The sequence below is a fragment of the Eptesicus fuscus genome, chromosome 16 (assembly GCF_027574615.1).
Source record: "Eptesicus fuscus isolate TK198812 chromosome 16, DD_ASM_mEF_20220401, whole genome shotgun sequence".
Taxonomy (NCBI): Eukaryota; Metazoa; Chordata; class Mammalia; order Chiroptera; family Vespertilionidae; genus Eptesicus; species Eptesicus fuscus.
Window position 1 is genome coordinate 11,556,803 of NC_072488.1, and position 27,713 is coordinate 11,584,515.

Below are 27,713 nucleotides of genomic sequence, written 5' to 3' on the forward strand. Positions count from 1 at the left end.
AAAAACTATGAACAAATTCCTATGCACACTGCACATATCTTATTTTGAAGTAAAAAAACAAAACAGCAAAAACACCCGCATGTGGCCCGCGGGCCGTAGTTTGAGGACGCCTGTTATAAATAAAGGGAGCATAGGGATGTCCTGCTCCAAACCCCTCCATTCATGGCTGTGTAAACCGAGGCCCAGGGAGAGGGCGTGACTGGCCCCAAGTCCCACAGCAAATGAATGGCAGAGACAGCACCCCAGCCCAGGCCTCCCGACTCTTTACCCTGAGTCTCTATACTGCAAAGAATTTTGGGAAATCACCACACAGAAGGCTAACCCGTATCATGATTTGAGAGATGTAAAAAAAATCTCTAATTGGCCCAAAGCTTCCTCCACTAAAGTCACCAATGGATTGAAAAAAACAAAACAGAAGAACATGGAGCCGCCATAGCTGAGCAGTCTTTCTCGTGTACAGCAGACAAGATTGACAGCGGTGCTCTCTGACACCTGGCCCTGGGCAGAGGGTGGGGCATGCCCGACTGGTGCAGGCAGTCCCAGGATCTTGGAGGAAAGGATGTGCCATAGACTGTGAGGTCTTCGGCACAACCCCACCCAGGTCGAGGGTAGGCTGATGCGACTCTTGCCTAAAGGTCCCAGGGGCTACATAGAAGCCTAGACAGGCACCAGCTTGAAGCCCCCCACCAGTCCCACCTCCTTAAGAGAAAGGAGGGAAGAGAGGCAGGGGGAGGAGACCCAGGGAGCCCTCCACCGTGGTTGTGCTGTGTTCCTGATCATACACATAATGGATGCTACAGAAAACCCCCAACCATGGGGCAGGAGCCCTGCACCCCCTCACTCACTGTGTGATCTCGGGCAAATTCCCTTCTTACGCTCCATGCCTCAGTTTCCCCATCTGTAACATGAGAGGGTTGGGCTAGACAATCTCTAGAGGCCCCTCCGGTTCTGAAGTGCTGAGAATAAGCTTCATCAGAATTAATAATAAATGCCCTGCCCCTAAAGACAGCTTTTTCCCTCATTTAAAGCTCTCAGACTCATAATACCACCTTTCAGCTGCCCAGCAGCCTGGCCTGGCTGCCAGAAACAAGCCCCTCCACACATAGCCTCTCACACGGAAAACCAGGTCTAGCAAACCGCTGCTCTTCTGGATCAGCTTTGGGGGAACTGCTTTTGGGGAGGGTGTGGCCAGGAGTCTAGAACCCAGCTGTAGTCCTACCCCTGGGAGCCAAGAAGGCAGCGTTTTTCTTCCAGAAAGCCAGAAGATGCTCAGGGGGAACGCCTGCAGTAGGCTGGGTTCATGGGCAAAGGGGCAGGGCCAGAAAGTTTGTGTCTTCCAAGAAGCAAAGATCCTGCGGAAGGGGGTGCCGATAGGATGGGGAGAGGTACGGTGTCACAAACCAGGGCCCTCCCATCAGGCGCTGGTCAGAGACCTGAGTCCTAGGGGGAAAGGAGATGTTATAGGGCCCCATATTGTCTGATTGCACATAGGTGATCTCCTTTGGGCCCTCACAGCAACCTGTTCAGAGCTCGTATCATTATCTATCCTATTGACAGATTTTTTAACATCGTGGCTCAAGGAGTCATGATGGAAAAGAACATGGGCTAAGGAAGCAGACTGAAGTCTCTTCCCAGCTGAGTGGTCTTGGGTGACGCTCCACACTGCTTTTAACCTCAGTTTCCCCATCTATAAAATGGACACAACCATACCTACCTTTCAGGATTTTGGAAAGGACTCGAGATAATGCATGTACCCACATGCCCAGCAGACACACAGCAGGTGCTCGATAGATGCTTGTTGGTGGAACGGTTGAAGGAAAGAATGTGTTGGTGGCACGCCTGGGAGAAGCAGGGCAGTGTCCAGAGTGACAGGCCAGCCCAGGCTGTGGGCAGATAGTGCTCCCGCTCTGGCTGGCTGCCTCCTGAGCCTACCCTCCTCCGCCAGGGGCCTGGGGGCCTCTTTCATGTCTGACCTCGTGGCCCATGCCAGGGTCCCATGAAAGCCATTTTGACACCCCCCTCCCCTTGGCAGTGGGATTTGCATTCCTGTCATTCTGCTCACTCAGCCCATCCAAGTCTGGAGTTGTTTGGAGCTAAGCAAGGCCTGTGGGGTCATCTGCCATGGCACCTCATTGAGGAGATAAGGAAGCGAGGCTCTGAGAGGGGCAGTGACGCCTGGCCTGGGGTCCCACAGCCTGCCCCTCCTCACCACCACTGCCACCATGTTGACAAATGAAGAACCTGAGGGCTGGGGAAGACTCCTGGTTCCTGCAGCCTGTCAGATCCTCCAGATCTGGTCCCACCAGCCCTACTGCATGGAGACCTCGCTTCTGCGGGGATGTCCAGCATTGTCTCCGGCAGCCCAAGCCCAGCCTGGCCGGATGGTGCAGGACAGGGGCCACAGATGATATCAAAACAGTCCAACAGCCCCCCACCACCACCCCGGGAGAGGGGGAGCAGAGCTGCTGGGACTGGGTGCTCCTGGCCCAGGCGACCAGTTTGTGCCTTCACAGCCAATAGGGGAGCCAAGCTGACGGGGAAGGGACGAATTTCATGAGAGCAGGGCTTTCCTTGGGTGTTGGTCCACGTGTGCCCAGGTCCACAGCTGTGCCCTCGGGTTTCTAAGACAGCCCGCAGCCTGGCAGGGAGGAGGGGCTGTGGCCTGGACGAGAGAAAGCTGGCTGAGTCCCAGTGCTGACACTAAGTCCGTGCGTGTGTGCCTTTGCACCTCACTTGACCTCTTGGTGCCTCAGTTTCCTCAGCCACTTAACAAAGGGCAGAACAGCAAGGCCGAAGGTCCCTTCCAGCTACAGCATCTGGGGTTTCTGTGGAGGGAGGGTGGGGTGGGGGCTCCCTCCGCCTTTCCTCTCCCCTTCCTTGCTTTTCTGATTCCCTGTTATCCATTTATCTCCAGCTACCCAGGCCTCCCTGCCATGGTCCGCCGCTCTCTGCCTCTCTCGCTCGGTATTTTTCTGTCTGCCTCTTCTTTTCTCTGCCTATGAGTCTACCTCTGATTTTATCTCCTTGTCTGTCACACCCCCCTCTGCCTCTTTTTCTCTCTCCCTCTGTAGTTCTATGCGTTTCTCTGTCTAGTTATCTCTTTCTCTGGGTGTGTGTGTGTGTGTGTTGTGTGTGTGTGTGTATGTGTGTGTGTGTGTGTCCTGGCGGCTCTCTCCGCGGCTCTCCCGCTCGGTCCCCGTCCCTTCCCCCTCCGCCAGCCACCGCCTCCCTCCCTCTGCGCGTCTCCCCAGTCCTTATTTGGCTGGGCGGGAGGGCTGGCGGGAGGAGGCGGCCCGCGGGCGGGGGGCGGAGGGCGGGAGCGGGGCCGGGCGGAGGAGGGCGGTGGGTGGTGCTGAAGGGACAGCTCCGCGGCGGCGTTGGCGGCGGCGGCGGCCCGGGGCGCGGAGCGGGTGCCCAGCGCGGGAGCGGCGAGCGCAGCCATGCCCCAGGCCGCCTCCGGGGCAGCAGCAGCGGCGGCCGAGGCCGGGGCGCGGGCCGGGGGCGCCGGGGGGCCGGCGGCGGCCCGGGCGGGACGATGAAGCGGCAGAATGTGCGCACGTTGGCGCTCATCGTGTGCACCTTCACCTACCTGCTGGTGGGCGCCGCCGTCTTCGACGCGCTCGAGTCGGAGCCCGAGATGATCGAGCGGCAGCGGCTGGAGCTGCGGCAGCAGGAGCTGCGGGCGCGCTACAACCTCAGCCAGGGCGGCTACGAGGAGCTGGAGCGCGTCGTGCTGCGCCTCAAGCCGCACAAGGCCGGCGTGCAGTGGCGCTTCGCCGGCTCCTTCTACTTCGCCATCACCGTCATCACCACCATCGGTAACTCCTCGCGGGGCAGGGGGCGGGGACCTGGGGCTGGTACACCGGAGCCCGCTGGGGAGGGGGTTCCCCGGTGGAGGGTCTAGGCGCCGACCCCAGTGCTTCCAGAGCCCCGAGTTCAGCCTGGCGTGTCTGCTCCGCGGGCACAGGACTGCCGGGGAGGGGCGCGGGGGGGCGGCGGCGATTCCTGGCTCCGGACCCGACTCTCCAGCGGGGCCAGCCCCAACTTGTCCCTGCCAGGCTGCGCGGGGCCCCAGGGGACTCCGAAGTGTGTGAGAGGAGCAGGAAGGAGCCCGGCCGAGGCCGGGGAGGAGGGGTGTGGCCCGGCCAGGCCGTGGAACGGGGCGCGGAGTGCGAGCCGCTGGGCGCGTGCGACTCCTCCCTGTCCCTGCAGCTGGGCTGGGGCTCCGGGGACACGTGTGGCTGCAGGTACTCGGCACTCCGGGGACTCTGGGCCACTCCGGGTTCGTGAAACACCCTGTATCTGCGGGCTGGGGGTGCCTCCGTGTGCGTGTGTGTGTGTGTGTGTGTGTGTGTGTGTGTGTGTCCAGTTCCGAGAGTTGGTGCCTTTAATGTTGTCAGGGTGGCAGAACTGGCTCTGGAAGCCAGATGCAGCGTTGTCTGCCTTCTCCTCTGCTGTCCCAGGAAAACAGTCACCCCACAGGAATGGCCTCGGTTCCCTTCTCCAAGCCAAGGCCAACCGCAGCATAGGAAGCTACACACACACCTAGGCTCTCTCACAGCACAGGCACAGGCGCACGCGCACACAGGCACACGCGTGAGCACACACAGGCACAGACACACAGCACACAACAGATGTCCAGGAAAGAACTCTCCAGGGAGGCCCTTGATGTGCTGTTCAAAAGTGTCCAGACAGGAGTAAACACCTTCCCCACTCCCAGGGCGCTCTGAACCCAGCCAGCTCCTCACTCCTGCCCCTGTATGACCTTGGGCAAGTCCCTTCCCGGGCCTGGGTCTCAGGCTCACCTCCAGACAACAAGAGCTTGGCTGCAATGAGCTCAAGGACTCCTCCCAGTCCTGACTGCTCCCGCCCACCTTCGTCCAAAGCCCCCCGGGAAGCCTCCAGGGGCTGGTCCCTCCACCTCTCCTGTCTCCTCTCCTCCCCCTGGCCCCCTCCTTGCCTTGGCTGGACTCCCAGGGGCTCCTTGCCACTTGGCATGGCCCATGGCAAGATGACAGTGTTTGCCCGAGAGTCAACAGGAGTCCCGAGGGTGAAGGCGGGGCCCGAGGCTGTCCCTGCCATCTGTCCGTCTGTCCGCTGCAGGACTCTGTGGGAGGCTCCACGTCTCTCCGGGGACCACAGGGAACTATGCCGGGTAGTTCTTGGATTCCTCTCTTGGAAGGGGAAAAAAGGAGCCAAAAGTAGATGTGGGGGGTCCCTCTGGGTTCTGCTGTGAGTTTAGAGCAGGATGGCCAGACTCAGGCCCTGCCCAAAGATCAGGTTTGCTTTCCTGGGAAGGACCAGACCGGGTCCTCCCCTTCCCCCTCGGCCACCGCCCTGCCACCTGCCAGGGTTTCAGGAGCAGCGAACACTCTCGGGCCTCCCTGCTCCCTCTTCCCACACACCATGCCCTTGGTTCTGTGCCCCCTTTCTTTCTCAGTCCCATGTACCAGCGGCCCAGCTCCTCTGTAACCTCCCAATTGACTCCTTGCCTCCAGCCTCATCCCCCACGGGGCACGTTCCCCTGGACAGTGCTGCCAGAAAGATTCTCCTCAAAGCACAGCTCCGGCCACACCAGTAGCTACTCCGAAGCCCGAGATGATCCCCTACACGTGGAATCCGGTCCATGCGCCTTATTTTAGTTTCAAGGTCCTTTGAACCCGGCTGCAATCTCTATGTCCAACTTCATTTCTCACTTCATGCTGACGTGATCCCTCCACTGCAGCCAAACTGTTCCCCAAGAACCCCTGAAGTGTGGCTGTCTGACATGCCTTTTCCTCTGTCTTCTATTTATCTTGTCCAAGCTAACCTTCCAGGTCCTGCTCAAACACACTTCCCCCTTAAAGTCTCCAGGAACTTCCCGAGCCGCTGCTATGGGCAATTGCAAGACTTATCGTCAGGATGATGTATGGGTGACACTGGAGGTGCTTTTGCATCGTTACTTAAATTTTCGGGGCTGCGTTTGTTCTCTTTACCCACACTGTCATAACCTTCACGTGGGCAGGGCCTTGTGGTCCCCATCTCCGTGCCCCCTATGTTGGCACAGTACCCAGAGGCACACGTGAGCACAGAGAAGGCCAGTGAGGGGTTTAAGGTGTGCAGAAATGAAGAGACATCATCTTTTCCCTCCATCCCTGCCGACTCCCAAAGTGTCTGTCGTCCTCACCAAGAGAGATGCTAAAAGCTGGAGGTAGAGACAGATAGAGTGTGGTTCTGGTGATTATTTATTTATAACGTGCCGGGCAAGAGGAAAGACAGCGTCAAAGCACCACCCTAGGGCTGTGGGGGCCCCAGACTGGCACGGCCCACTCCCTGCCTCCCCCAACCATCCCTGGCTTTTTGTCACCTTTCACCCCGGCTATGCCACCCGGCTGGAAGCTGTCCACAGGAGCTCTACTGTCTGGGCTGTGATCCATGGCTGGAAGGGGCTTTATATGAGACTCATGGACCCAAAACCCAAAGGCAGCAGCCTCTGTCCATCTGACCCCTTTGGGGACCCAAGTGGATCTCCTGAGGCACCGGTAACCCCATCGGGACAGGATAATGACAGAACCTCCCGTTCATTCAGCACCTTAATGAGCACAGTGCACTTTCACCTCAGCCTTCATAGCTCAGGGATGTTTCCAGGGCAGGTGTTGTTAGCTCCATTGCACAGATGAGGACCTGGAGGCTCAGGGAGGGGAAGGGACTCCCCCAAAGTAACGCAGCTGGTGAGCAGTGAGTTAGAGCAAGAAGCTGGGCCTTCTGACTCCAAGTCTAGTGCTCTTTCCCCTGCTGCTTCCTCTGCCTCCACAGGCTGTGAAGCCCAGAGCCGGCCAGGATCAGCATGACCAAGATGTGCTCAGTGATGCCAGCTTGCAGGGCACCCACCATGGGCAGCCCTGATTGGTGGAGGGTCAGCAGGGTCAGCATTAGTCACTCACCTGGTTAGTCACAGTCTCTGCTGGCTGCAAGGATTCCTCAACTCCCATCTCTGGCCTCCTAGCCAAGAAACCCTTCCATTCTTGGGCCTTAAGTTCATCATATGCAAACAGAAACTGGGAAGTTCAACCTTTCTAGCTGTTGAGTCATTAAACTCCTCCGGGGCCCCAGCCCCATCTATTCATAGCCGGAGGCTGTCAGAGCAGGAAGGGGCCTGGAGATCAGCTAGTGCCCCCCTCCTCTGACAGAGAGGTGATGGGCGCCACACAGCCAGAGGGTAGCGAAACCTGCCTCCCAGGCCCCACCTTGTTCAGGACGCCTCTTTATTTAGTGTTATTATTAACAGCAACAATAATAATAGTAGCCACCATTTAATACCTACTCTTGGGCAGGCCCTATCCAAAACTCTTTCTTTCTATCCCCTCAATTCATCCCCTCACCTACGCTCCAAGATGGGCATTATTACCTACATTTTTTTCAGGGCAGGAACGGAAGGCTCTGGGCGTAAATGACTCACTCACCGCCTTGTGACTTGAAAGGAGGCACCTGCCCAGATTCAACTGAGCCTCTCTGACTCCCATGCCCTGGATGTCTTGCCAGTTCTTTCTCCACTTCAAGAACTCAGCCCAGACCCTGTATCTTGAGGGCACCGGGCAGCCACAGCTTGTCTCTCCCCCAACAAAGCCCTCTCCAGCCTGCTGCTTCCCCACATCCTGCCCCCTGACCACGTGCTAGAGCTGAGCCCAGCACCAGGCCTCCCCGAGGCTGCCACAGGCTCACAGGTGCCTGTTCTCCCACCGCAGGTCCCAGAACCCGTGTGGCTCTAAGGCAACATGAGAGCAGATGACGATTAGCGGAGGGGCTGGAGCAGAAACGCTTCTGTCCTGCTCTTTCCTCAGCCTCCAGCCTGTTCTCCTCAGGTCCCATGGCCTGGATTCGATTATGAATTCAAGCCGGCCGCTCACTTGTTCCATCTTTCCGAGGAGGAGGAAGGTCTCTTTAACCACAGAAGGGACCTGCCATCCCCAAATCCCAAAGTCTGCAACTAAAAGAGCGAAAGGAGACGTTAGCAATCATCCCAACAGCCGAGAGGTGAGCGACTTGCCCAAGGTCATATACAGTAAGCTGAAGGTACAACCCTGAGTAGAACCTGCACCTTTGGGCGCCCCGACTGAAGTTCTCTCCATCGCCCCAGCCTGTTCCCCTCACGACCCACCATCTCTCTTAGCCCTGGGCCCCGGCTGCTTATCACCCCACTGTTCCCAGTCCTCTCTTGACTTCCCCGGGGGATGGAAGGGCAGCCCCACGGCCCACTCTCAGTTGGCATCTCCTTCCTCCCTGCCCGGAGGCCACTCCTCGGCTTCGACCACACAGGCCTTGGCTGAGGGCCGTGTAGAAATGCAGATACTGGCTTAAAAGCCGTAGTGCCAGGGTTCATCTCTCAAACCAGCCCTCCACGCACTCCCCCCAAACCCCGCCACCAGCTGTGTGATCTCGAGCAAATTACTTCGTGTCCCTGAGCTTGTTTTGTCGTCTACAAAATGGGAGGCTAATATCTGCCTCCCAAGATTAAATGGGCTAATATAAAGAAAGCGCCCAGTACAGAGTAGGCACTTAATAAACAGTATCTGCAACTATTGGTGCTATTAATAGTATTGTCTGTGTATTATTACTTCCCCCACAGAGGGAAGTGCTATTTCCCAAGGACTTCTATGACCACAGCTACCTCTGCTCCTTGCAAGGAGGCGGGGACAGTGGGGCTGAAAACCAAAGGCTGCCACCCCCTTCCCTTTAACCTCCTAATCCCACTCCCCATCCCAGACTTCCAAGGTCATCACGTATGCCTGGAGCCCACCTGCCATCCAGACCCAGGGCCAATGCTCCCTCCTCTGTGCAGGCAGACCCTGGGGAAAACCAAATGAGAGAGGGAGGTGCACCGTGGTAAGAACCAACCCTGGGTTGGAGCCAGGAAGCAAAAGTTCCAGTTCCACTTAGTTCAGCTGCTGGTCCTCTATGACCATCAGTTTTCTCATCTACAAAGCGGGTGTATTTGATCAGAGGTCCTTCTGACGGCCATGCCTCCTTGCCTACATGCCTACATGTCCGGTTCCCATACATCACGATGGGGGCGGGGGGAAGGGGGCGACAGGCAGATACGTGGAGGGAGTGGGGTGAGAATCGGACAGAAATAGAAGACACACGGCCGGCCACACAGTGGAGACAGGACAAACACAATAAGTATTTTCAAAGAAAACATAAACAAGCACAGATGAATACAGTGCAAATCGCCACTATGAACAGCTTTCAGCTGGCAGCACACACGGTGGCTCTGTGAGTTGATTTTGTAATTTTAAAAAATGTAAAACTGATTTTCCTGCAGCCAGCCAGCCAGGGAAGAGACCGCTGGCAGCGTGGGCACCTTAGCTGAGCCCAGGACAAGTGACCTCATCTCTGCCTTGGACGCAGGGGAGTGTCATGGGTCTCTAACACGTCAGGCACTGTGCCGGGCCCTTCTTACCACCTTCATTCCCACGACCGCCCTGGGAGGGCTGGCGTTATCATCTTATTACAACCCAGGAAGGGGAAGCTCAGAGAGCTGCAGAATGTGGCCCAGGGCCCTACAGATATAAAACGACCGCCCCGGGGCTTACACCCAAGACTTTTCACAGAGCCCTCCACTCCCCAACCCCCACAGAGCCTCTGTCATCCCTTCTATAGGAACATCGCAAGTAATGAGAATGGCACCAGGGTCTGTGCAGGGCACTCCAGCTGTGGCCTGTTTCAGGGCTGATTGCCCTCAGGACTATGGATCAAGCAGGTAGCCCTAGGAGAAAGCAGAATGTTAGCTCCAGTCCTCTCGTTTTCCAGGGTGGAAACTACCGTTCAGATTGGAAAGGGGACTTGCTAACGGCTACACTTCCCATTGTCCTTAGAGCTGGCCTTGGAGCCCCGTGTACTGACACTTCACTCCATGCTGTGGGGTCCTCCGTGGACTCTTAGAAAAGAGGGCAGGCTGCCAGCCAGCCTCGTCTGCTGGCCCCGGGCCTCCTCCTGATCCCTCCGTGAGCCTCTGGTCCTCAGAGAGTCACCTGACCAATGCCTTTATGGTCGTCGATAGAGCAGTCAAGGGCCAAGCCCATGCCACTGCCTCTCTGTCCACATTGGCTGGTTGTCCAGAAACTGCAGGCGCTCAGGCAGCTTTCTGGAGGCTCCTAGAGACCTGCTCCTCACCTGGAGCAGCTCCACCCCAAGCTACTGGCCCAAGTCACATTTCCACTGTCCCATTCGCTATAGCCGGCCTCAGCCCCTGCCTAGAGCAAGCAGCCCCAGGCCTCCTGGTCCTGTGGCCTCCTGGGATCCCTGCCACTGAGGCTAACCCTCCACCCCCCTGCTTCCTCCAGTGACACCCAAGGAACTCTTTGTGAAGGGGACACTGGTTGCTATGAATACAAGGCAGGAGCCTGGCCTGGGAGCTACAGATGGGGTTCTTTCTCTCCTGAGAAGCCTTAGACAAATTGTTCATCCATTCGCTCTCTCTCTCTCTCTCTCTCTCTCTCTCTCTCTCTCTCTCTCTCTCTCTCCCCGCTTCCCCTGTATTCATGGAAGGAACAAAAACTTCCCTAGTGTGCCTCAGTCTTCCCATCCGTATAGAGGGGGGTGTCCACAAGGGGACATGATGCATGCTAGCCCAGCAATGTAGAATTTTCTACGCTAATCTTTCCCAAACGGTCAGATCCGGGTTTGATCTTATTTAAATGCAGCTTCTGAATCACTAGGTCTGGGATGGGGCCTGAGACTCTGGATTTCTCACAAGGCCCCAAGGGACCTGATGCTGTTGATCCATGGTCCATACTTTTAGTGACAAGGATCTAAATAACCTGGAGACCTGACTTCTGGGAATAGTCATGTGACTGTGGTTTTAAGAACAAGAAGGTTTAGAACTGGGAAAATCCTTAGGAATCTGGTCTTGGAATGTTAGAGCCAATGGTCTCAGAGCTAATGGACCCTTCTCTGAGGCTTAGAGCGGGGCTCTGATTTGCCCCATGGGAGCCAGCCGTGGAGCCTGGGTGGGAGCCTGGGTAGTCACTGTGGGTGGAAGAAAGGGATGTGGAGAGGGTGGGTGGAAGGGAGAGGAATGGAAAAGGGCTTGTCCCATAGGGAAGCCTGCAGACAAGAAGCCACTGGTCCTCGGCTGTCCTTTCCTCCCCTGTCTGCCAGGGAAGTGCCTTAGATCCAGGGAGAAGAGGTGCCCCAGAGATTACATGTCACAGTGGGAAACTGGTTCCGCCCTCATGGCATCTCCCCAGAAGCCCAGGGGCAGTCCGACCTCCTGCCCCCATTAGAAGAGGCTCAGGCTCATTTCTTCTTTCATGGGCTGGGATCCAGACAGCCGAGGCCCATAGACATCACCAGGCCCTATGGCTACCAGATACCTCGCCCTGTTGCCAGCGACAGCGTGGAATGCAGGTAGCAGGACAGGGCCCGCTCTTTTCTAGACCCATCAGGCCACGTGTGTCTGCATATTTTAGGAAGGACATCAACAACCTGGGCAACATTCAGAGGAGGGGAGCAGCATGTCAGATGAAGGGCCCTTGGTGGGGGCGGGCCTGCAGGACATGAGTGCTGCCTTCAAATATCTGCTGGGCTATTGAAAGGCAAAAGCATCAACCTTGGGCTGGTTAGGCGCTTGGGGTTGAACCAGCACCAGTGGGTGGCGTCCACAGAAAGACTTAAGTCCAATATAATTCAGAACGTATTCGCTTTGAACTTGACCAAAGATGGACTGTGCGACCTAGAGAGGTGGGAGCTCCCCATCACAGAAAGTATACAAAAGACCCTGGATAGGCATGCAGCAGAGGTCACCTAGATCCGTCAGGATCAACCAGAAAAATAGAGCCAGTGGGAGATACATATTATGAGATGTATCCCAAGGAACTGGCTTATGTGATAATAGTAGCGGGCTAGGCAAGTTCAAAATCCACAGAGCAGGCCACCAGGAAGGACAGGTTAGGGTGACGCTGCTGTCCACCAGCAGAATTTCTTCTTCGGGGAATCCTCAGCTCGGCTCAGAAAGCCTTTCAACTGATTGAATCAGCTCCATGAAGATTATCTAGGATAATCTCCTTTACTTAAAGACAACTGATTATGGACTTTAATCACATCTACAAAATGCCTTCACAGCAACATCTAGATTAGTGTTTGATTAAATAACCAGGGCCTTTATTAAGCTTAGCCAAGTTGACACATCAAAAAAACCATCACCCAGTCCATATATCAGACTGGGGGGCTGCAATAAATGGCTGTTAAGATTCTTCCCAACCCTAAGATGCTTTGATTTCTTGATCTCCAAGGGGGCATCCTGGAAAGTTAGAGCACCCAGAGTGGGACTCAGGTGTGACCTGGGGGCCCCCCATACCCTCTGGGTCACCTTCCAAATAAACCAAGGTTTGCCTTCCTTTTAGTCAGTTTATCAGAAATCATTGAGCTCTCCTGAGGGCCAGGCACTATACCAAGAGAATGGAAAACTAGGACCCAGAAGGTCCCCAAGGAGTCTCTGGCCCAGTAGAATCCTGAGTCCACAAACTGAGTGGTATGTATGCTAAGTCCTAGTGGAATGACTGAAACAGGGAAGTGAGAAGGCTTTCTGAAGCAGGTGGTACCTCCGATGGGCTTGGGCGGAGAGTGAGGACTTCAGGTGAAGATTGGCGGTGGGAGCTTTCCAGGATGCGGGAACAGCGTGAGACCGGCTGAGGGCCATGAGCATGCCAAGGAAAGGTGGTTGTGAGCAGCCCCTGGAGGGGGCTGAGTGCTGGGCTCCGGTGAATGGACTTGATTTGACAGGTGCTGGAGGAGGGAAGTGCCAACGCCAATCTGTGTTTGGATCCACTACCTGGAGCCTGCCCAGTGGGGGTCCTCATGACCCCAGTTGAATTAGTGGTTACTCTCATCAGCTCAGTTGAACTGGTGGGTGTCCCCATGACCCCACTTGAACAAGAGGGTAATTGCAACCTGAATCCTGATTGCCCCCTGCACCCTCTCCTGGTCACTCAGCAGACCTCAGCCAGCCCCCAGGACACAGTTCCTTTTCTGGGCCAAAGCCCCACTCTGGAGCCCAGACCACAGCCAGCGTATGGGTGATGTGGCAGAGGCCGGGGCAGCGCCGAGCTGAGGGATGATACTCTGTGGATATTCTCTGTATGGACAGCCCCAGGTCCCCCTCTCAGATCCCCTTCCTCTCTGCTCAAGGCTCCAGGGCTTGGCTCGGACTCAGTGTCCCTCTTCAGGAATGTGCAGGGCCTCTCCTGACCACGGCCCCGATGCAGAAATAACCATCTCAGAAACATCCGGAGAGGCACATTCCAGCCTGCCGGCCACGGGATCATCTGGGGGGCGCTCTCCAGAGACCCACATTGTCCGGCTCCAGCGGAGCTGCCTGGAGAGAGTGACCCCAGGCTCTCAGACAGGAGGCGGCCTCTCTCTGGGATGGTGAGAGTCCTCCTGAGGGTGCAGGGGAGCTCCCCGAAGCCTGGGGAGCAGGCAGAAGCAAGTATCCGATAGATGCAGCAGAGGCGTCTTCCCTGGGAGACTCCATCCAGATCTTAGACCCGACATGAAGCGGCCATTCCCCACGGAGCCCGCCTCAGTTTCCACGGTCATGACCCAAGGCTGCCGTTCACTGGGAGGCTTCTCTGGGCTGAGTTCATTCCGTGTGTTACCTCATTGAGTCCTCACGGTCCCCGATGAGGGCAGCACTATTGTCCCCGTTTCATAGGTGAGGACCCTGCGGCTCCGCGGGGCTAAGAAATGCTCCCACGTCACACTGCGGGCGAGTGGCAGAGAGGGCCGGGGAAAGCGGGCACCACAGTGGGTCCCACAGGAAGAGCCTCCCAACAACCCAGAGGTGTAGGTACCATCATTCCTACTTTGCCAAACGTTGGACTTGAGAAGGTGAGGTCACTGCCTGCGACCCAGAGCCAGCAGCTGTGGGAGCAGGCGTCACATCCAGACCTACCTACCCTAAAACCGAGCTCTCCCCGCGAGGGCTGAAGGTGGGTCACCCCACGGCGTGAGTGTTAGTGCACACTGGCTCAGCCTGGCCAAGGCCCCCAGTTTGTTCCCGGATAAGCGATACTCACACGGCCAGCCGAGGGGCCTGCCTCCCTGGGCTGGAGCCCTTCCCTGGGGTTGTCTGAGAGCTAAAGCCACGAAGGGGAGCGTGAAGGTGGGTCACCCCACTGCGTGGGCGTTAGTGCATTTGAGAAGCACATGTCAGCCTGTGGGGGGGGGGGGGGGGCAGAAGGCAGTGTTGTGGGGGCAGCTGTCACCGGGTGGCCTTAGTTCCGTGCATTTGTCAACACCGTCCTTCTGAACAGGACAGGAACCTGAAGCTGGACATGGGAACAGAGTGATGATTCTTGAGTGTGGCCAGTAAGTGTGGGGGCGGGGGGGGCCTTATTGGGGGTGCTCACTGGTGCCTTGCTGAGGGGGGCCGATAGGGTAAGATGGCCCCTGGGTGCTGAGGAGGAAGCTTGTCCCAGGAGCATCAGTTGTTTGGGCCAGAGCCACAGGTGTCAGGGCCCAGCCCCCAACGCTAACTCATTAGACCTGCGCTCAGCCCGGGAGGCGGGAGGTGTTAAATACTCCCTGTGTGAAGGCTGAAGGCGTCTGCGCTCAAGCACACACAGGAGAGGAGAGAGCGTCTTAAGATTGCGCTCTGCTGCGGCTGGGGGGGCTGGGCCCCTCGCGAGCCGGCAGCCAGCATTTTCCTTCGGGGTTTCCTTGGTCTTTAAGGAACATTCAAGGGGCAGCAGAGGAAGAATCCTTGGTGTTCGCAAGCCAAAGCGCCTGGAGTGAGCCAGGTGGCGGAGACATCAGGAGCCAGTGGGTGGCCCCAGGAGAAGGTCAGTCTCCCCACCCGCTCAGAGGAGAAAAGGGGCTGAGAGTTTCCGTGGGGGTCCTGCGGGCAGGCTGTGGCTCCCCTTCGTGGCTTTAGCTCTCAGACAACCCCAGGGAAGGGCTCCAGCCCAGGGAGGCAGGCCCCTCGGCTGGCCGTGTGAGTATCGCTTATCCGGGACCAAACTGGGGGCCTTGGCCAGGCTGAGCCAGTGTGCCGCCCTCGTCAGCATGGCCTGCCTGGTGGATTGTCCACCATGAGGGTTAGGAAGACCCCCTAGGGCTCTTCATGGTCCTTGGTCCGCCTCCAGATGGGGCCAGAGAGAAAGGCCCCTGGATCCAAACCCAGTGGCAGCCTCCTTCCCTCTGGTGTCTTGCTCAGCTCCAGGCCCCAGAGCCAAGCACGCTCGTCTTCCTGGGGATCAAAGAGGCCCTGGTGTCCCTGGCTGCCCTCGGGGTTGTCCAGTCGATGAACAGTCTACGCATCCTTTCTGGGAGTTGTGACTGATGACAGTGCAGCTGACTGAGGGAAGTGGGGGACACAGCGCCCCCCACTGTCTCTCTGCTCCTACCTGGCTGTGAGACCGACAGCAAGTCGCATCCGCCCTGGGCTTATCCGCAAAGGACTGGGCTGGTGCGGCCCGAGCCCCTTACTGCCCGGGCGGCCTCTGGTGGGCCTGCCCCCGGCCTCGGCTTCTCCCAGCCCCTCCTGAGAGGCACATTCCCCGGGACGACGCTCTTGTCCCCATTTCACCCCATGCTCGCGGAGCCCTAGAGGGACTTCCTCTGAGTCCAGTCCCAAGAATAAAGCTCTGTCCGGGACCTCCAAGTCACCCCCCTGCTGGAAAGAAAGCATTTCGGACTGTGGCCCAGGCCCCGTTATCAGCAGAGCGAGTCCACTGCCCCAGCCCCTGGGACAGCTGGAATGCAGGGGCCTCCCACTCGGAAAGGGGGGCCGCTCGGGCTGGCAGCTCCCACGGTAGCCCATGTGCGTGTGGGAGGAAGCCGTGGGGCTGAGAGCAGGCTGACCCCAGCCAGCGCTTTCTGACAGGGGTAGCCTGCAGAGAGGTGCAGACGGTCCGACTTCCCACATCGCCGCTGGACCTGAGCCCGCCAGGGGGAGCGCGCTGCGGTCAGTCCTGCAACCCAGGCCCTGGGCTAACTCAGAGGCCTCTGAGGTCTGGGCGCTGAGATCCTGCTCATGGAAACTGTGACATCCCACCCAGACCAGTGACTCGTCAGGCCTGTGAGGGGCCGGGGTTAGCCCCATGTTTTGATATCTGAAAACGCTTATGTTCGGCAATGGGTCATTACATGATGACCCATCATTACATGATGACCCATTGCAGAACATACACAAGCCAATGGAAGGTCCCGACAAGCGTCTTCCTCAGCCTGTGGCTGGAATGAGGTCCGTGCAGGGTGCAGGCATTGGTGTGCTCATGCAGACCAAGGGCGCAGCTTGGCAGTGGATGGCAATGCCTGGGGTCCTTCGGATTCTTTGAAAATCACTGCTTCGGTCCAACCTTCCTCTCTTCCAGATGAGACTGAGAACGGGCGAGGTGCAGGGAGAGGTGGGGAGCGCCCTCACCCACACCCCAGCCCCTAGCAGTTCAGTAACAGAGCCAGGCCTCAAACCCAGGCCTCCTGACCACTCCTTCAGGCATCCGCACAGGCATCCCTCCATCCCTTTTGTTTTTCTGAGCATCCTCCATGTGCCAGGCACCATTCTAGACCTCAGGGACTCAGCCCCTGTCCTCATGGTGCCTCCATTTCAGAGGAAGCAGATAGTCAAGAAACTAAACTATGTGGTCACAAATAAAATAGCATCTCAATGGTAGCAAGTGCCAGGACAATCCGGGAGCGCCTTCCTGGGAGGGGGCCTGTGTAATGCAGAGATCAGAAAAGGACTTTCCAAGAGGGAACAGCATATGCAGAGGCCCCAGATAGGGGCCTGCCTTGGCGTGTCTGAGGAACAGGAGCAGAAAGAAAGATGTAGGTACAGCATGCTGAGCAAGAGGTGCGGACTGGGAAGGACGGCCATGGAAGCCCCATCAAGAGCTTGGGTTTGTTCTAAGTGGGCTGGACGTCCCTGGAGGTCTTAAGCAGCGTTGTGATGTGATATAACTTACATTTTTACCAGATCCCCCTGGCTGCGCGGTGGCGGTCAGATGGGTGGGAATAAGAGGGAAGCTGGAAGACTGGCCAGGCTGCAGTTCAGTGACTGAGAGAGAGGATGACGCAGGGCTGGACCTGGTGGGGACTGTGGAGGTGGAGAGCAGGGCGGACTGAGTGGTGTTTGCGAGGCAGACTTGGCCCGACCTGCTGATGGATAGGAGCAATGCCTTGGAGAGGGAGGGAGGGGGAGGGCGATGGGAGGCAGGGAAAGACAAGGAGGGACTTTGGCCTGCGCCTGGGTGGAGGGTAAGCATTTCCTGAGCTGGGGAATAAAGCCTGGTGAATAACGGGTTTGGTCAGAAGATAAGATTTAAGACTTCTGTTTTAGACACACAGGTTAATTTTGAGACGCTTGTAGCAAATCCATGAAGGCAGTTAGAGAGACCAGTCTGCAGCTCAAGGAAGAGGTCAACGCTGAGATATAAATTTGGGAGTTATCAGATGGAAATGATTTAAAGTCAGGAGGCTAAATGGGGTCAGCTGGGGAGAGGGGAGAGCAGGCCTGCGGCCAGCTCCTTCTCCTGCTGCAGGAGGTGGACACGGAGGGGCTGCCTGCAGACTGGAGGGAACCTGGGGAGAGCGGTGTGTGGAGGCCAGGAGGCGAGTGTCAGGAGAGGGAGCCGTCCACTGCCAGCCGCTGCTGGGAGATCGGGTCAGGTGACTGCAGAGAAACAACCAGTGGGTTTGGCAACACAGTGGCCGTTGGAGACACTGACCGTGAAAACGGTGTAACATTCAACAGCTTGTTCCAGGAGCAGGGCAGCTGAGAGGGGCAGGGGGCCTTTTGTATTTGCCTGGAGTGGAACAGAAGAGCCAGGTTCCAGGGAAGGCAGGGAGAGAGAGAACACGATCGCAGCTCAGTTTCAGGCCCTTTCATAAATGCTTCTCAAACCTCCTCCTGCAGAGGCCCACGAGGTAGTTATCATTATGTCCATTATGCAAATGAGGCCCGAGGCCCAGCAAGGTTATCGGCTCCGGGCACCCAGCCAGGGACCTGAGTCCAGGCCTGTCCATCACCAAAGTCCCTGCTCACCGTGCAGCGGCCCCCACCTCCCAGCGGCCAGCTCTGCCTCTACCTCTCCTTGCAGCTTCTCCCCACCTCTCCTCCCATCTCCCCAGTGCATCCTTGTCCTTTGATCATTCCTGTCCACGTCCAGCAGTCTTGGCCTCTGCCTTCCTCCTCCTGGAAAGCTCTGCTTTTTCTCTTTGATCCTGCCCCTCTGTCCTCGGCTGCATCCTAAGCTGGGCTTTATGCCCCACCCCCACCCTTGTAAGATGTCCTCGCACCAAGGTGGGGGATCTGCAAGAGTTTTCAAGAGCCTTAGGGGAGCCTGGACCTGTGTGTTTGTGAGTGGGAGTGTGGGGGTGTGGCTTCTGCCCCCTTGACTGCCGTCTGTAAAGAGTCTGGGGGTTTGGGGGGCCTGGCCAGCCTGCAGCTCAGTCCCTGCTCAGCACTGAGAGTCCAGAGATGGGAGCTCACAGGCCAGGGATGCCTACAGAGGCAGCCAGGAGTGGGCATCCAGAAAGGCCATGCATTTTTACCCCAATGGGGCAGGATGAGCCTCAAAGTCCTTCCCGAGAGAATGGTACAGGTGAGAAGTGGTGGACAGGAGGCCTAAAGAGGGTGTAATTGGCAACACTGGCCACCTGGCTATCGTCACATGTGCTTCAGGAAATTGGGAGAGGGGGTGCACTCAGGACCTCAAAGTCCCTTTTGGAGCCACAGTGATTCCAGTGGGAAGTTGTGGATGAGGCCCAGAGATTAGTGAGGTAGAGAAGCCCTGGCAGGGACTAGGGCATGGAGCTCTCTGCCCAGCCTGGGGGCTCCCCTCCCCCTCCCCCCGGGCTCCCCAGCCTCCCTGCCTGGTCGTGATGAGGGAGGCCTCCCCCTAGGATGTCCAGGGCCTCCTCCAGCTCCTCCATCAGATCCTGAGGCCCTGTCCACCCCCGGCTGCCCTGGGATGGCCTGGAACCTGCCTCCCTCTGGAAGAGATGAGCAGAGGGGACCTGACATACAGACAGCCCTGACAGGGGGCTGCAGTAGTAATTAGCTTCTCACACTTCCCCTGGGTTATTTTTAAGCCTCGCTCTTCCCTGGTTTATTTTTAAAGTAACACTGGCACGTGGCTGGCCGGCTGCCCTTCCCAGGTGCTGGTGCCAATTTGGGCCAGGAATGAAGCAGGGCAGATGCGCCCCCCTCCCCGGGTCCCCACTGGGTGCCAGAGTTAACCAGCCCCTTTCTGCATGGCCAGGGAGGTTCCTGCTGTGCCAAAAGCCTGGGTCCAGTCTCGGGGGAGCAGGTGGGCCAGCAGCAGGGGACCCACAGCAAACTCCCACCTCACTGTCCTTGACCAGGTCACCTCACCTGCCCAGCCTCAGCCTCCTCACTCCTCCTGGGGGGTGTGATGCTGATAGCTGCCTCTCTGAGGTCAGACACTCCACAGGGAGTGAGAGACTAAAATGCTGCACACACAGAAAAGAGTATTAGGATAACCCACACCCCTGGGAACACGCTCCCCCCACTGTCCTGCTAACCCCCCTCCCAGCCAGGCCCTTCTCCCTGGTGAGTGACACCCAGTCTGAGGCTCCTCTGTTCCCTCATCCCTTCCCCACCTGCCCTGAGACCTGCCTTCCACATTTCTAATCTGGCTGGACCCTAACCCAGGCTGCTCAGGTGAAGGGCTGCTGCCAGGCTGCTGGTGACCATTAAAAGGCTTCAGCTGGGATGGGGGTGAGGGCAGAGCCACCCTCCCCCAGCACCTCCCCACCCACCTCCCTCCTGGCAGCCTTCCAGAGAGCTGAGCTATGGAAAAGCATTGCCAGAGGCTCGCTCTGACACCCTCTCCTCGGGTAGGGTTCGCAGCAGCAGCTGAGGCCGGAGAGGTGGGACGTAGAGTGAAGGGCCCTGAAAGACAGGCTGAAAGCTCGGGCTTCTGTCCCTGTAGGCAGTGGGGCGTCGTGGAAGGTTCTGAGCAGAGGAGAGGCACGATCTGGGAGCAGGTGTGGGGAACTTGAGGGGACAGGGGACTGGCAGCGGCTGAAGGTGACAGGAACAGCTGCCCAAGTCCAGGTTGGAGAATGTGCGGGCCCAGACGATGGTGGTGGCTGGAGGAACAGGAAGAAAGGGCAGGACTAGGAAAGCAGGAACGGCGGAGACCAGGCATGCGGGAGAAGAGGAGGGACAGAAAGGCAAGGTGTTCACCTGGCTGACTGAGGAAGGAGGCCATGATCAGAGAGCAGGCAGCACAGAGAGGGCCAGCATGGGGGGTGGGGGGATGATGCATTCCGGTGGCCAAGCCGGGCTCGGGGGGGTCGTGGTTCAGCCAGGTGATGGGTGGGAATACAGCCTGGAGCAGAGCTGGAGGCAGGCCTTGGGGGCCTCCCTGGAACCAGCATCAGAGCATCCCAGGCAGAGTCCTGGCCCAGTCGGGATGCAGAACGGAGCCGAGGCAGCAGGGGAGACGGCCAAGGACCAGTGGAAAGCAGGAGGGTAGGGTTTCGGGAGGAGGAGGGCTGGCCACCAGGGCTGAGTGTGGCCAGAACATGAAGGAAAATGAGATGCCAGCAGTCCGGGTCACCCTGTGCGATTGTCCAGGCTACGACTGCCGGAAAGAACCCAGCTGGGGTTTGGGTTGCTGAAGTCCAGCCTGCTACCGAGTGATGCGCTCCCAGGGGCTGCATCCACCCAGAGGAGCCCATTGTCCTAATGTGTCCCTGAGTGCCAGGGAGCTGGGGCAGCCAGCCTGCCCACGGGGCACTGGGTCTGGAACTCAGGAAGGCCCTGATGCTCTTGGGGAGAGCAGTCTTACTGGGCAGCCTGATGGGTGAGGGGAAACGCAAGACCAAGGCGAGGGCGTGGTGGGTCTGCCTACCTGCCACCCTCCCTGTCTCCCGCCCTTTCCTTTTCTTAAGGACACGAGGAGTCTTTAAAACAGTGAGGAGATGCCAGACCGGGCATGGCTCAGCGGTTGAGCATCGACCTATGAACCAGGAGGTCACAGTTCAATTCCCGGTCAGGGCACATGGCTGGGTTGCGGGTTCGATCCCCAGTGTAGGGTGTGCAGGAGGCAGCCGATCAATGAATCTCTCTCATCATTGATATTTCTCTCTCTCTCTCTCTTTCTCTCTCTCCCTTTCTCTCCCTCTCTCTCCCTCTCCCTTCCTCTCGCTGAAATCAATAAAAACATCTTTTTAAAAAAAAACACCACAAAGCCCTGACCGGTGTGGCTCAGTGGATAGAGCGTCGGCCTTCGGACTCAAGGGTCCCAGGTTCGATTCCGGTCAAGGGCATGTACCTTGGTTGCGGGCGCATCCCCAGTGGAGGGTGTGCAAGAGGCAGCTGATCGATGTTTCTCTCTCATCGATGTTTCTATCTCTCTGTCCCTCTACCTTCCTCTCTGTAAATAATCAATAAAATATATATATTTAAAAAAAAACACCACAAAAAAGAATGAAGTACAGTGGTGGCCTCCAGGAGCAAAGCCATGAGGAAAAACACTGGGGGTCAGCCTTGGGAGGGGAGGCCCCGCCCCCTCTGAAATGGGAGACGGGGGATGGGAGCAACGTGAAGGGAGAGCAGAAGCCGTAGTGGGAGGGCCCGGCTCTGCCACGTACTTTCTATACGACCTTGAGCAAGTCCACCTCTCTGTGGCTCAGTTCCCGCCTCTTTAAATGGGGATAAGAATAGTACCTGCCGAATAGGGCTGTGTGAGGATTAAGTGGCTTAGAGCGGTGTGGCACGTAGTAAGCGCTCCATAGAGGTCCGCTGGTATTGTTTGGAATTGGGGAGGAGGGGGCCGTGGCAGGCATTTAATCATCTGAATAAAGTCAAGTGCAGGGAAAGCCAGCGCTCCCAGGTTCCAGGTTGGAGCTGGGGGGGGGGGGGGCGGGAAGGAGGGCGAGGCTCGTCGGAACTATAAGCAGTAGCAGGAGCGCACTGGGTCCTGGGGACACTGCCCAGCGCGGAGCTCTTGGCATCATAAAAAGCAAGCGCAGGACACTAATGCATAACTAGGCAGCCTCTCCAAGCCATAGGAGCCATGAAGTCATGCTCCATTTATACCCGGTCCAGCCAGCCTGTCGGCCCGGCCTGGGCTGTGAACAGGGTGCCGGTGGAAGGTGGGTCCGGCGGCAAGGTCATGCACAAGGCTGCACGACCAGAGGCCAGAAGAGAGGTGACAGGCCCAGGGGGGAGGCAGGCAGCGGGAGGCAGGCAGGGCGTGAGCGCCGGCCTCCATGTCTCTGTGTGAAGGGCAGTGTCCCCGAGGATGGGGACAGCTGCTTGCTGTCTCCACTGAAGACAGGCTGAGCAGGAATGGCCTGCGCCTCGGTCATGTCTTTCTGCCTAAGGAGCATTTCCAGCAGACAGGGCAGGGTTGAGGGAAGTGTGTTTCCATGGAGAGTGGCGGAATCGTAGCCCCTGAGAAGTCTCTTGGGTCCACTGGGCCGAGCGGGGGAGGGGCTGGACGTGGTGGCTTTTGAGGTCCCTCATGGCCCAGAGGCCAGGTCCGGTGGTGGCTTCTCTCCCTTCATTGAGGTGCAGACTTTCCTGCTCCCCTGGGTGTGTCCACCCATCGTGCCTCTGGTCCTTGCGCGTCCACCCGGAATGGTGAATGAAGTTGTGCCAGGAGGCCCCCCTGGGGGACATGTGGGGCGTTGGAGGGAGTGTGTAGGAGGGACACCGCATCTGCAGGCTGGCTCGCGGGAGAGAAGGTCCTGGCAGCTGCCTCCAGGCTGAAGTCCTTCTCCTCCTGGGCACGAGGCCAGCCTCCACCATCTAAGCTCCCGAGCCCTGGGGAGGGTGCTGAGCCTAAGAAAAGCTTCCTTCACATCTCCTGGCATCTGCCGCCAAACAGCCTGCCAGCCCAGAGCTGTCTGGGCCACTAGCCATGACCAGAAAGGACAGTAGGGAAGCAGGTGATGGAGGCCCACAGGGGCCACGCCAGCTCCAAGGCCTCCCCCACCAAACCGACCCATCCAGCAAGTCCGGCTCTGTATATCCACTGGGAACCTACCGTGGACACTGGGAGAGGGACCCACCGCCACGCAAAGCTGGGGGACAGGGGAATGTGTTCCAGAGGGGGCAGCCCTGGAGCAGTCCTTGGGGGGGGGGGCAGAAGAGATGAGGGAGGGAACTCCGGGCAGCTGCAACACGAGGAAGTACTCAGGTGAGGCATGGGAGGTGCAGAGGAACCTTGGGACAGAGGGGACCGGGACCATTGGGCGCATCAGGAGAGAGAAGGCCAGGTGGGGGAGTGTGGGGCGGGGGAGGAGGGGGGAACGGGAGGCTTCTGAGTGGTGAGTGGCAGCTCAGATCTATGCTTTAGAAAATGATAAAATTAATAACAGCTCCTACTTCCTGAGACCCTCCACATGCCAGGTCTCGTACCAAGCACTTTACACACTGCATTTCTAACCCCAAGGCCACCCAGCTATGTGCTTAGATCGGGGGTCGGAGCAGCAGTGTGGGCTGTGGGAGAAGCAGCAGGCCTGGAGTCAGGAGACCTGGGTCCCAGGTCCTCCAGCTCTGGAGCTGCAGCCTTGGGTGAGACACTAATGTCTCCAGGCCTCACTGTCCCCACCTTCGAATGGGGACCACCGCGGCCCAAGGGGCTGCACGGGGCTGCTGAAGGGGCTCCTGAACACTGTAGAGCACAGTGTCCGGGTGGGTCCCTGAAACCCAGCCAGGGCCTTTGCTGTGCTGCTCACCCAGATGCAGTGCTGGGGGCCTGGCCCCTCCATTGTCAGTGGCCAGAGCTTAGCTGGGGCACAGTGCCTCCTTGGACCAGTGCAAGTAAGAGACTTCAGAAAGGAAACAGCACCACTTAGCTGGGGTCAAGAGCCCGCAGTGCGAAGCCCAGGCCTCTCCCTCCGCCTCTCTCAGGCCACACCATCCCTGTCCCTGCTGGTCCCCATCACTCTGGCTTCTCTTCCCTGGTAACTCTGACTTACATGCGATGTTGGCTCACCCTGGTCCTGGCTAGGACCAGACTCTTTATAACCCTGCAGCTCAGCTCCCCAGCGCTGACCAGCCCCTCAGCCTCTGATCACAGTGTCTGGAGAGACGACCTGATTGGCTCAGGGCAGCTGATACTGGGTCCTCTTGGATCAGGAGTCCATCCCTGGCCCAATCCGCTTTGGCCTGCGTAGGCCCACCCTGGACTAGGGTGGTTGCAAGGACAGCTCCAAAGAGGCAGGAAGGGAGCAGACACTCTAGACCAGCGGTCGGCAAACTCATTAGTCAACAGAGCCAAATATCAACAGTACAATGATTGAAATTTCTTTTGAGAGCCAAATTTTTTTAAACTTAAACTTCTTCTAACGCCAAAATAGACTCGCCCAGGCCGTGGTATTTTGTGGAAGAGCCACACTCAAGGGGCCAAAGAGCCGCAAGAGGCTCACGAGCTGCAGTTTGCCGACCACTGCTCTAGACATTTCCACTATAAACGGCCTCCCTCCGGTCCCTCACCCCCACCCTCCAGCTTCCCTCTCCTCTCCTCCTGCTCTCTCTGGCTCAGGGCCGTACTAACACATCCCACGAGACCTCCAGGGGGCTGGCTGTTCCTTGGGACAGAAAGGCCTGGCCATCCACCGCTGGGTTCATCAGCCTGGCCGAAGACAGGGTCTTCGGAGGGACGCCATCAGCACACCAGCTCCCGCCTCCCCCGTGGTTTGAATATCCACTGTATGCAGCGCACCTGCTCCTGCCCTGGGGCTTCCATTGGTCTCAGGATAACGCCTGCCGGACACCGTGCTCTGAAACAAAGTGGGTGGTCCCAGGCGCCTGAAAGTGCCTGGACTTTAAGGTCAAAAGATCAAGGTTGAATCCTAGCTTTGTCCATTGTCATCGGCCTGGCCTTGGGCAAGTAGTCTTGATTTCCTCACCAGCCTGGAGCTAATAATGCCCACCGTGAAGGCCATGGTGAAGAGCAGAGGAGACGGACACAGCACAGGTCTTGGACCGCCATTATTAGGGAGACATTAGAAGAGAGAAAGCACAGCCTCTGTTCTGGTCTGTGACTGGCCTCCCTTCCTTCTTCTTACGGAGCATCCCCTTCCCATCCCCACCCAGACCCAGCCGCACAGAGGGGAGGCCACGAGGCGAGGCCCCACCCAGGGGACCAGGCCTGGGCCCTGACCACCTCCCAAAGCCTTGTCCAGTGTCCAGCATCACCCCAGACCTGCCACGCCCGCCCCCCCACCCCCCCAGTTTCTGCACAGGCAGACCTGACTCAAGGAGCCTTGCTCACAGGCGTCGCTGTGCATAAGGAGAGGGTGACTATGCCAGGCAGCGTCTGCCAAGAAGCCAAGTGAGTGCGGAGATGGGTGCGGAGATGGGTGCTGTGTGGGGAGCTGAGCGACGGGGGTGCTCGCAGGGCCAGAGCCGAGGAAGGCTTCGTGGGAGAAGGCAGTGGAGGTGGAGGCGGGAACCCAGCAGCCAGCAGCGCATCAACACAGGGGAGGCGGTGAGTGTTTTAAAAAGAAAGGAAGGTCTTCACCATACTTCTGTAAACCGAAAGGTGCCCTAAAATAAAGAGTTTACTTAGAAATAGTATATGGAGAAGGAGAAGGAGAAAGAGAAGGAGAAGGAGAAAGAAAAAGAGGAGGAGGAGGAGGAGGAGGAGGAGGAGGAGGAGGAGGAGGAGGAGGAGGAGGAGAAGGAAGAGGGGGAGGGGGAGGGGAGAGGACCAGAGAGCATGGCATCAGACAGTGACCTTGACCCAATTTCTAGTGACAGCCGGGGCCAAGCAGCTCTGTGGCCGCCAGGTGTGCACACTCACCCTAAACCACGCTTCCAAGTGTCCAGGGCCGTCTTCGAAGGCCACCAGGAGCGGAGCCGGCGTGCTCCCAGCCACAGGGGCACGGGCAGGGTTGCTACGGCTCTGACTCCCTCTGGTTTGGGGTGCCCTCCGTCCCACCGTCACGGGATGGCTCCTCTGGCAGCGGCTCAGCACGTCCTGGGACAAGGCTTTCCTTAAGGGACAGTCTGCTCTCACCTGCCCACTGACTTGTCTGTTTTCCCAGAGGGCAGGACTGAGCCATCCTCGTCTCTGCACCCTCTCCCAGCACTTAGTCAAGTTCCTGGCACCAAGAAGTAGGTGCTTAAGAAATGTTTGCCCAATTAAATTAAGACAAGCTAAGGGGGGATGAAGCCATTCTCATCTCACTGATTTTTCAGCTGATATTGTTGAGACCAGCCAAGTTCTACACCCTCCCCGCACCGTTGCCCCCTCAACCTCCTCGGAGCGGGCCCAGGCTGGCGGAGACCCAGTGCACTCTCAGGCCCGCCTCTCGGGGAGAAGGGCCTGGATGGGAAGGAGGAGGGATCGCAGCTGGAGAAAGCACCTGCTTTGACAGACAGCTTACGAGCTGCCTCTCCACTTTCCCAGAACAACCCTGAGAGCAATTCGTGAAGGACCCACTCAGATGGGACGTGGACCCCAATCTCTGGGCCCACGAGGCCCTGGAAGCCACCGGCAAGTGGAATAAAAGGAGCAGGACTTAGTCTAGGACGGCCTGGCTCTGCCACACGCCTGTACGGCTTTGTCCAAGTCACCCAGCCCCTTGGCTCAGCCTCCTCAGCTGGAAAACCAGGGCACCTGCCATGCAGAATGCAGTATCTAATCAACTAACGTCGGTGAGATTATACAAGGCCTGAGTTGGTACCCTGACTCGGGCTCTCACCAGCTGTGTGGTCATGAATGGGCTCCGGGAAGTTTCTGTGCCTCGGTTTTCTCATCTGTAAAATGGAAATAATACCGCCGAAGCCGGTTTGGCTCAGTGGATGGAGCGTCGGCCTGCGGACTCAAGGGTCCCAGGTTCGATTCCGGTCAAGGGCATGTACCTTGGTTGTGGGCACATCCCCAGTGGGGGGTGTGCAGGAGGCAGCTGATTGATGTTTCTCTCTCATCGATGTTTCTAACTCTCTATCCCTCTCTTCCTCTCTGTAAAAAATCAATAAAATATTTTTTTTAAAAAAAAGGAAATAATACCTAGCTCATAAAGGTTTTGTGAAAAGTAAATGAAATATTGTGACTAAAAGCACTTAGGACAGTGCCTGGCGCATAGATGCTCACTAAATGCGAGCTTTCTTATTTACTACAATTACTGCTGCTATTGTTACTACTTCCTACCACCACCACCATTCCTACGGGCTACTGTGGGCCAGGGAATGAGCTACTGAAAGGTACAAGGCACCACCTCTGTCCTCTGAGCTCAGAGGGAGACTAAGAAGACAAAATGAGACAAGGAGGAAGAGGAGGAGGAAGGGGAGGAAGAGAAAAGGGAGAAGGAAAAAGCAGCAAAAGCAAGTAGAAGCCAAGACTCCAAGCCCCAGGAGACTGGTCTCCAGGGCTGGATGGAGGTGGGGTCAGGGCCCCGCAGGGCTCAGCAGTCAGTAGGGAGACCCTGAGGATGGACAAGGCCTCCTGGATGCTCTGGCCTGCCTTGGTCCTGGGAGGCTCAGGTAGGGCGGTGCAGCCATCTCCTCCTGACTCCGGGTGGTGTCATGTGCTGGGCGTCTGTATAGGAGTGTGTGGACGAAACACGATTTTAAGAGCTGACTCTGGCTGCCCCTCTGCTTTGGCTGGAGGGATGTTACTCAGAGCCGTGCTGACCAGGCCAGCCCCCGCCCCCTCCGCCCTCCTTTCCCAGGACAGCCCTCGGGTTCCCACCCCATCCACAGCATCTGCTCAGTGCCAACTGGGACAACTCTACAGTCA

The 27,713-nt window shown here is 57.7% G+C and overlaps 1 protein-coding gene across 1 annotated transcript in view; it reads left to right on the top strand.

The window, feature by feature from the left end:
- The first annotated feature begins 3,535 nt into the window (after nt 1-3,535).
- Nucleotides 3,536-27,713, top strand: part of KCNK3 (potassium two pore domain channel subfamily K member 3) — a 36,001-nt gene continuing 11,823 nt past the window's right edge. Inside the window, exon 1 of the mRNA XM_054728324.1 lies at nt 3,536-3,818. Within this exon, the coding sequence (XP_054584299.1) occupies nt 3,536-3,818 (283 nt within the window). The remainder of the gene's footprint in view (nt 3,819-27,713) is intronic.